Below are 8,892 nucleotides of genomic sequence, written 5' to 3'. Positions count from 1 at the left end.
GCCACTTAGGAGCCCCTTATTTCTTATTCTCTTAGGAGGGGAAAAGTCAGAAATGCAGAATGGATTAAAATATCCATAGAATTATTTTTGATAGAAAAAAATGAGGTAATAATTTAAATATTCAAGAGTAGTGAAATGCTTAATTAAATTTGGTATAGCTATTGGGTGAAAGAAGTTTGGCTATTGAAAATTTTGATTTCAAGGTATACAGAATTACATAAGAAAATATTAACAAAATAATATTAGGAAAAGAAGAAAAACAGTATTTAAAACTCCATATACTCTGAAATTTATACAAAACCAGAATATTACACATAGTAATTATAAAATGAGTAAATGAAGTACGGAAAATATTTTGAGAAGGGTTATTTCTCTGTATTGGATTTACAAGTGATTTTCCAACTTTTTCATGCTTTTTTGCAGTTTTCAGATTTTCCAAATTAAGGATTATTTCTTTTGTAATAAGAGAAGAAAATTTTACATGATGTTAATCTCCAACAAGGCTGATGGTGACTAGACTTAATATTTGTTTTTGCTCTTTCAATTTCTACTCAAAAGTTTCTGAATATAGATCTGTTACCACCAGGCTGAAAGTTTATTCTCTTTCCATGAGAATTCCTCTGAGACATATAATTCTGGAGACTCAGTCCGCCTGGGACATCATGCTGGAGATTCTCCAGGGAAACTGAAAATCTTATGTAAGAAGATGCCATCCCAGATTTTGAAGAACTCCTAAGTATTCTCAGCCATGAATAGAATTGTGCTGAACGCTGAGGTGAGTTTGGGGAGTTCTCAAAAATAGCTATTTTAGGGAAAGTAAGAATATTGATGGCTAAGAATACAATAGCCTAGAATATGCAGATGGTTTTTAAAAAGGCTATATTTGCAAGAGGCAATGCATTTCCTTTCCCCTTTCACGTCTGCAGAGGTAATGAGTCTCTCTCTTCCTGGGTGGACTTAGTCTCATTTTCCAGTCACCCATTCATTTCACTGTGGTGTTCACATAAAAGATGGGAGACACCAGAGACTGTACTCTTTACATTTCTCTGGTCTAGGACTATGAAATGATGGCTCCTCCATGTGGGGACATTTCTGGAGATGTCTGGGAGAACTCTCTCATAAGACAATCACCTTAGGAACCAGAGACCATGAGCCTGTGTAACTTGTATTCTTTTGTATCATCTTTCTATGGTGACTTCTATGTACCCTGGGCAGAGGGAAGACACACAATGGTTTCCAGATTCTTTAGGTGACAGGAATCTATGTCTGGCATCTTCACAACTATGTAATACATGTTGTCACACTGCAAGTATCTATGTGGTTCTACCAGGTGGTGGGAATGTTTGGCATTGACATTGATGCATGGAAAGGTGCCCATCCAGACCTTAAGGACCATTTTATTTTTCTCAGATGAAAAAAAAAATTTTTTTAACTGTTTGGTGACTTCAAGCTTTCTCAAACATCCCTGAATCTGTAAATTCTTTCAACCATCATTCAGTTTTTTCTACTATGTTTACAAGAAATTGCAATCCAATGATATAATATTATCTTTTGTACTGGTAACATGTCCAGTTATTACAAAAGAAATACTATTTAAATTAAAACATTATAATCAATTAGTGACCTTAAAACTTCAAGGGCTTCTTAAATGTATACCTTTTTTGAAAATGGATAGGAAACTAATAAGGAAAAAGTACAAAAGCAGAAGGGCAAATAGAAAAGATTCTATATCTGATTGAATTCACCACTTTAATAACATTTTTACTGAAATTCCACAAAATTTGCCAATATTTTAGAAGTATAAGTAATTTTTTCTTCTCAAAATATTCCTTTAAAATTTCATAGTGTAAAAAAAGCATGACACTGATGTCAGATACTAAGTCCTTACTAATTCAAACATTCATTTATTCATATTTTTTTAAAGATTTATTTATTTGACAGATAGAGATTACAAGTAGGCAGAGAGGCAGGCAGAGAGAGAGAGAGAGAGAGGAGGAAGCAGGCTCCCCGCTAAGCAGAGAGCCCGATGCGGGGCTCGATCCCAGGACCCTGGGATCATGACCTGAGCTGAAGGCAGAGGCTTTAACCCGCTGAGCCACCCAGGCGCCCCTATTCATATATATTTTATCGAGAATCTACAATGTATGAACTTAAGCAAGTTATATGGAACATTATGGGTAAATTTTACATGCATTATAGTTTTCTTCATAATCTTCAAGGCAGAACAAAAGTCCTACTAATAAGGATGAGTCAGGTCAAGGTGATCTTCTAAATATACAAACTTGATTTTAGTGATAAGACTCATGAAGAATCCAAGAGGAGAAAATAGAAGTGGCTTTTGGGGAGGAAGAGATAATTACAGCTCAGTTCACTACTTTTTACCAGAATGTGATGGAATAGAAGAGGTGTGCTGAGGAGAGGTTTAGAAAGTGAGGATAGTTATTTAGACAATCTAAGGAGACATCAAGTAGTACTGTTTAATTATTTTTAGATACAATAGTTCAAAGACTCTCTTGCTAGAGTGGGAGGAAAAATACTTTCCTATCAATACAAGGTTCATGGCATTTGTGGGTATTATTATCCAAACCACTCTCTCTTGTCTGGTATCTAATCCCACTCTTCTCCTATGTAGGAAGCAATTGCTGACAAAGGATGTAAAATGCAGACCTCCTATGAGCCATTATGTGTGGGGGAAACAGCTCCAGCCTGACCCCAGGATTCTTTATCTTGAATGGTGTCCCTGGCCTGGAAGCTGCACACACCTGGATCGCCATGCCCTTCTGCTTCATGTACATCATCGCTGTCCTGGGGAATTGTGGGCTCATCTACCTCGTCAGCCATGAGGAAGCCCTGCACCGGCCCATGTACTACTTCCTGGCCCTGCTCTCCTTCACGGACGTCACCCTGTGCACCACCACTGTACCCAACATGCTGTGCATATTCTGGTTCAACCTCAAGGAGATTGACTTCAACGCCTGCCTGGCTCAGATGTTTTTTGTCCACACGCTGACTGGGATGGAGTCTGGGGTGCTCATGCTCATGGCCCTGGACCGCTATGTCGCCATCTGCTACCCCTTACGTTATTCCACCATCCTCACCAACCCTGTCATCGCCAAGGCTGGTCTTGCCACCTTCCTGAGGGGTGTGCTGCTCATCCTCCCATTCATTTTCCTCACCAAGCGTCTGCCCTACTGCCGGGGAAACTTCATTCCCCACACCTACTGTGACCACATGTCTGTGGCCAAGGTGTCCTGTGGCAACTTCAAGGTCAACGCTATCTATGGTCTCTTTGCAGCCCTCTTGATTGGGGGCTTTGATATGTTCTGTATTTCTGTGTCTTACACTATGATCTTGCGAGCAGTGGTGAGTTTGTCCTCTGCAGATGCTCGCCAGAAAGCCTTTGGCACCTGTACTTCCCACATATGTGCTATTGTCATCACCTATGTTCCAGCCCTGTTCACCATTTTTACTCATCGTTTTGGGGGACAAAACATTCCCCACCATGTCCATATTCTGATTGCTAATCTCTATTTGATGTTGCCTCCTACTCTGAACCCCATTGTTTATGGAGTCAAGACCAAGCAGATCCGGGAAGGAGTCATCAAGTTATTTTTTCAAGAGAAAGATGTCTTAGTTATGAGATAAATTCACGAGTTAATATCCAAAATCAAGGAAAGACAAGAAATGTTTCAGAGGAGATTCTTGAGCATAACTTTAAAGTCAGTGGGTTCATTGCAGAAAACAATATGCATTGAATATCTACTATAATAACTGAATTCTTTTTCGTAAAACTCATCAATGATAAAAATTGATTAAATAAAAAAAAGAATGTCTCCTAAACTTGAGGATTTTTTTTTCTCGAAAGGAATTTCACATCAATGTAATTTCAAAGCTGTTTGAAAGTCATCCCATTGCTTAGATTCCTGATATGCTTTTCCCATGAAACAAATTGCAAATGGGATGCACGTGAGAAAAAAAAATCCTGATCCCATATTTGGTATTCACCCATTTTTGGCAGGAAACCCATTATAAAAAGAAATGTCAGTATCTCTTTCTTTCTTTCTTTCTTTCTTTCTTTCTTTCTTTCTTTCTTTCTTTCTATTTGTTTATTTTCAGCGTAAAGGAATTCATTGTTTTTGCACCACACCCTGTGCTCCATGTAGTACGTGCCCTCCCTATTACCCACCACCTGGTTCCCCAACCTCCCACCCCACGCCCTTCAAAACCCTCAGGTTGTTTTTCAGAGTCCATAGTCTCTCATGGTTCATCTCCCCTTCCAATTTGCCTCAACTCCCTTCTCCTCTCCATCTCCCCATGTCCTCCATGTTCTTTGTTATGCTCCACAAATAAGTGAAACCATATGATACTTGACTCTTAAGACCCTTCACTCATGTTTTAGTGACTTCATCAACCCTCTATTCCTTTCACTGCATAATTTAGTATAACTTTTTTCAGTTATGTAAACTATCTCATATCTATCTAAACTATGTTGAATTTCCAGTATCAAGGAGAATGATTTTCATGTATTTCTATCAATACTACCTAAATAAAAGATGGAAAGATAAGCAAGGGAATAAACCACAAAATCTTAAATCAATTTCCTGAGGATAATTTTAGGAGATTTTTGAAGTAGACAGAGAATAAGTCTTATAAATGGTTGTAAAGTGGTAGTTAAAAAAAAAAAAAAAAGAGGGAATTCACCAGCAAAACTGATAGACATTTAAGTTTGGGTGACTTCATAGACTTTTTTTCCAACCTTAGTCACCACAGCTGAAAATCTTCTATAATTTTTTAAAAGATTTATTTATTTATTTGACAGAGAAAGAGAGAGAGAACACAAGAAGTGGGAGCAGCAGCCGAGAGAGAGGGAGAAGCAGAATCCCCACTGAACAGGGAGTCCAAGGTGCAGCTCGATCCCAGGACCCTGGGATCATGACCTGAGCTGAAGGCAGATGCTTAACCAACTGAACCACCAGGATGCCCTAAAAATCTTCTATAATTTGACTCCAAAGTGATGTTGATTGCCAAAGAAAGTTTACCTAATAACCAAGCTATTTACAAACATTGGCCCTGTCTCCTGTTAACCAGGCCCTGTTCCCACACAGCAAAACATGGAGAACTAAGAACCTACATTCGTGTCACTGTAAGCACACTGAACAAGCCTGAATACACCTTGTATATTGATTTCCATTCCCTGCACAATAAGGAAATCTAGCTCTGTATGAAAACTTTTTGAGTTTTGTAATTTTATTGCCAATTCAAACCTTATACCACCACTGGTAGATGTGAAATGTATATTTATTAATATTTAAGTACATCATTGAAAGTAATTAGAAAAGTATGTCATTCTTCCACTGGAATTTTGAAGACAGCAATATGTAATATGGAATTTTCTGAAGTTACATTGCACTAAAAATATTCGTCTGTTATTACATGATATTAGGTTGATATTTTGAGGGTCTCTAGCCAGTTTAACAGTTTGAATATAAACAGGAATGAATAATTACCCAACACTCCAAACACATGGAAATGCTGTTAAATATATTTATGAAATTATAGAGAGTAAAACTAAAGTAAAATAAATTAATTAATAAATATTCCAAAAATAAAAAGGAAAATCACAGAGGCAATTAGGAATTATTCAAATGACTTCAGTGTTGGGACTCTATTGCCTGTGTGGTAAGGCTGGACAAAGTGAGAAATCTAGAATCTGGGATGACAACATAATCTTTGATGGGAACTAAAATACTTATGCCTACCAGCCCAAAGGAAAAAAAAAGTGTATTACTATGATATCTACTATGTACTACCACTATGAAAATCTTAGACTACACGAATGCAACACATATCACTATAGATGAATCCAAAAAAGATAAAAACATACAAAGAGATTTTCTGGCACTTGTTTTTCTCTATACGTTCATTGTGTCTCATTTAACTGTTTACCCCCACATTGAGAAACATATATACCCATCTTCAACATAATGAGAAAAATGGCAAATATAGAAAACAATTAGACAGGAAGTAATTATTAAAAGGGGAAAATATATAAGGGTATATATTAATACATTTATTCCACAAATATTTACTAATAATTACTGTAGGTGAGGTTATGGGTGGGATGGACCTTGATTTCAGTAACTTATGGGAATTGTATATTGTACACTAGCAGCATGGTAAGAGAAGAATGCTCCCTCAGGAGGAGAGAGACACTGATCAAACTTGGCTAAAAAGTGTAGGTGTAGGAATTTGTATATTATTCTCCTCTCTGTGTCTGCATATGAAAAAGGTGAGAGAGAAAGGAAAAAAATATTTATAATCTGTGCTTATTGAAAAACACTGAGAATAGACAAATCCAACTCTGGTTGAAGGCAAATAAAGAAGCAAAACCATCATAGATAATAATTTTATTGTGTTTATAGCAATATCCTAGTAAGCAAGAAGGAAATGACAAGTATCACAGTTGTCTAAATTATATACTGTTAGATTAAAAAGACTAAAAAATGTTTCAAAAGTGGTGATGATTTCATATAATCTGTGAAAAAGGAGAAAAATATCATAAGGACAGAAATGCCTTAGGTGGACAGATTAGAGAATGAGATATGGTAGCAGAATGGAACCAAACAATGATAAATGAGTAGAAGAAAGCTAAATTGGGAAGGTAAAAACATGATAAAAATTAAATTCTATGATGAAAGAGCAAGGAAAATGTCACATTTTTCAATCAGTGATTATTATAAATTAGAAATTACCAAATATTAGAAGGATGCCTGAAGAGGAAATGTAAATATCAATGGTATAAATAAAGCAGAGCTCAGAATACTAGAACAAAAAATAGGCAATGCCATAAAGAAAATAACAGGTATAAAATTAATATTAATATATGTATGCAAGTTTAAAGTACCTATCACATACAAAGGGAAAAAAAGCACTCCAAGAGACTCATTACAATAGACAGTTAAATATCTGAACTACAATAATGATAAAGAAAACAAATACAGTTCACATGTAAACAGAAAATATCAGGTAAAGGAAATAAGAGATAAGACAAATAAGATAAAATAAGAGATATGAGAAATTTTTTAAAATTTTATTTTATTTTACTTTTTCTCAGTGTTCCAAAATTCGTTGTTTATGCACCACACCCAGTGCTCCATGAAATATGTGCCCTCCTTAATACTCACCACCAGGCTCACCCAAACCCCCACTCCCTTCCCTCAGTTTGTTTCTCAGAGTCCACAGTCTCTCATGGTTTGTCTTCACCTCCAATTTCCCCCAACTCTTTTCTCTCCTTCTTCCAAGTGTCCTCCGTGTTATTCCTTATGCTCCGCAAATAAGTGAAACAATATGATAATTGACTCTCTCTACTTGACTTATTTCACTCATCATAATCTCTTCCAGTCCCGTCCATGTTCGTACAAAAGTAGGGTATTCATCCCTTCTGATGGAGGCATAATACTCCGTAGTGTATATGGACCACATCTTCCTTATCCATTCGTCTGTTGAAGGGCATCTTGTCTCTTTCCACAGTTTGGAAACTGTGGCCATTGCTGCTATGAACATTGAGGTACAGGTGGCCCTTCTTTTCACTACATCTGTATCTTTGTGGTAAATACCCAGTAGTGCTATTGCAAGATCATAGGGTAGCTCTGTATTTAAATTCTTAAGGAATCTCCACCCTGTTTTCCAAAGTGGCTGCACCAACTTGCATTCCCATCAACAGTGTAAGAGGGTTCCCCTTTCTACACATCCTAACACTTTTTGTTTTCTGTCTTGTTGATTTTGGCCATTCTAACTGGTATAAGGTGGCATCTCAATATGGTTTAGATTTGAATTTCCCTGATGGCTAGTGATGATGAATATTTTTTCATGTGTCTATTAGCCATTTGTATGTCTTCTTCGGAGAAGTGTCTGTTTGGGTTTTCTGCCCATTTTTGAGATAAGAGAAAATTACGGTAAAAGAGAAACAAAAGAAGAGGGAAGGAGAGGAGAAGGAAGAGAAGGGAAGGAAAAGAGAGGAGACAGATGAAATAAATAAATGTCTATTTATATGCTGCAATTTTCAGGAGACTAGAATGAATTCTTTAGAATTTTTTATAAGACCATGATTAAATTTTAAATTATCCATATTGTATAAAGCATTTGTTTGATCAATGTCTTTCCTGAATAAAATGCCAATTTATGAATACATAATAATTTATTACACTCTTGAAGAACATTTTTGATGGACTCCTATGAATAACAGTACTCTGAACATTCTTGTATATGTCTTTGGGAACAAATATCTGTACATTCTTTTGGTTTACTATGCAGGAGTGGGTTTCTGGATCATACAGTAGTTTCAGGTTCACTCTTGGTGTACAGTATAAACTATATTCCAAGGTGGTTTTACCAAATTGAACTCCCACCAAGACTATAAACTATTCACTCTACATTTTTCCCAACACTTGGTATTGCAAGGGTTGTGGCATTTTAATTTGCATTTTCCTGATGACAAAGAAGATGCAATATATTTTATTTATTTATTTATTTATTTTTAAGATTTATTTTTTTTAATTTATTTATTTATTTTTATTTGCTTATTTACAGCATAACAGTGTTCATTGTTTTGGCATCACACCCAGTGCTCCATGCAGTACGTGCCCTCCCTATTACCCACCACCTGGATCCTCAACCTCCCACCCCCCCACTCCTGCCGCCCCTTCATAACCCTCTGGTTGTTTTTCAGAGTCCATAGTCTCTTATGGTTCATCTCCCCTTCCAGTTTCCCTCAACTCCCTCTCCTCTCCATCTCCCCATGTCCTCCATGTTATTTGTTATGCTTCACAAATAAGTGAGACCATATGATACTTGACTCTCTCTGCTTGACTTATTTCGCTCAGCATAATTTCT

At 36.5% G+C, this 8,892-nt stretch overlaps 1 protein-coding gene across 1 annotated transcript; it reads left to right on the top strand.

The window, feature by feature from the left end:
- Positions 1–2,682: 2,682 nt before the first annotated feature.
- Positions 2,683–3,645, top strand: LOC123949571 (olfactory receptor 52N2-like). The gene has a single exon (XM_046017104.1). The coding sequence runs from the start codon at positions 2,683–2,685 to the stop codon at positions 3,643–3,645; it is 963 nt and encodes a 320-aa protein (XP_045873060.1).
- Positions 3,646–8,892: the final 5,247 nt, after the last annotated feature.

The sequence above is a fragment of the Meles meles genome, chromosome 8, assembly GCF_922984935.1.
Source record: "Meles meles chromosome 8, mMelMel3.1 paternal haplotype, whole genome shotgun sequence".
Classification (NCBI taxonomy): domain Eukaryota; kingdom Metazoa; phylum Chordata; class Mammalia; order Carnivora; family Mustelidae; genus Meles; species Meles meles.
The sequence above is the reverse complement of the archived record's forward strand: the minus strand, read 5'-3'. Positions and strand labels throughout refer to the sequence as shown.

Excerpts from the sequence above, each read along its gene's own strand:
- LOC123949571 (XM_046017104.1), top strand. The coding sequence starts at position 2,683 with ATGTGTGGGGGAAACAGCTCCAGCCTGACCCCAGGATTCTTTATCTTG.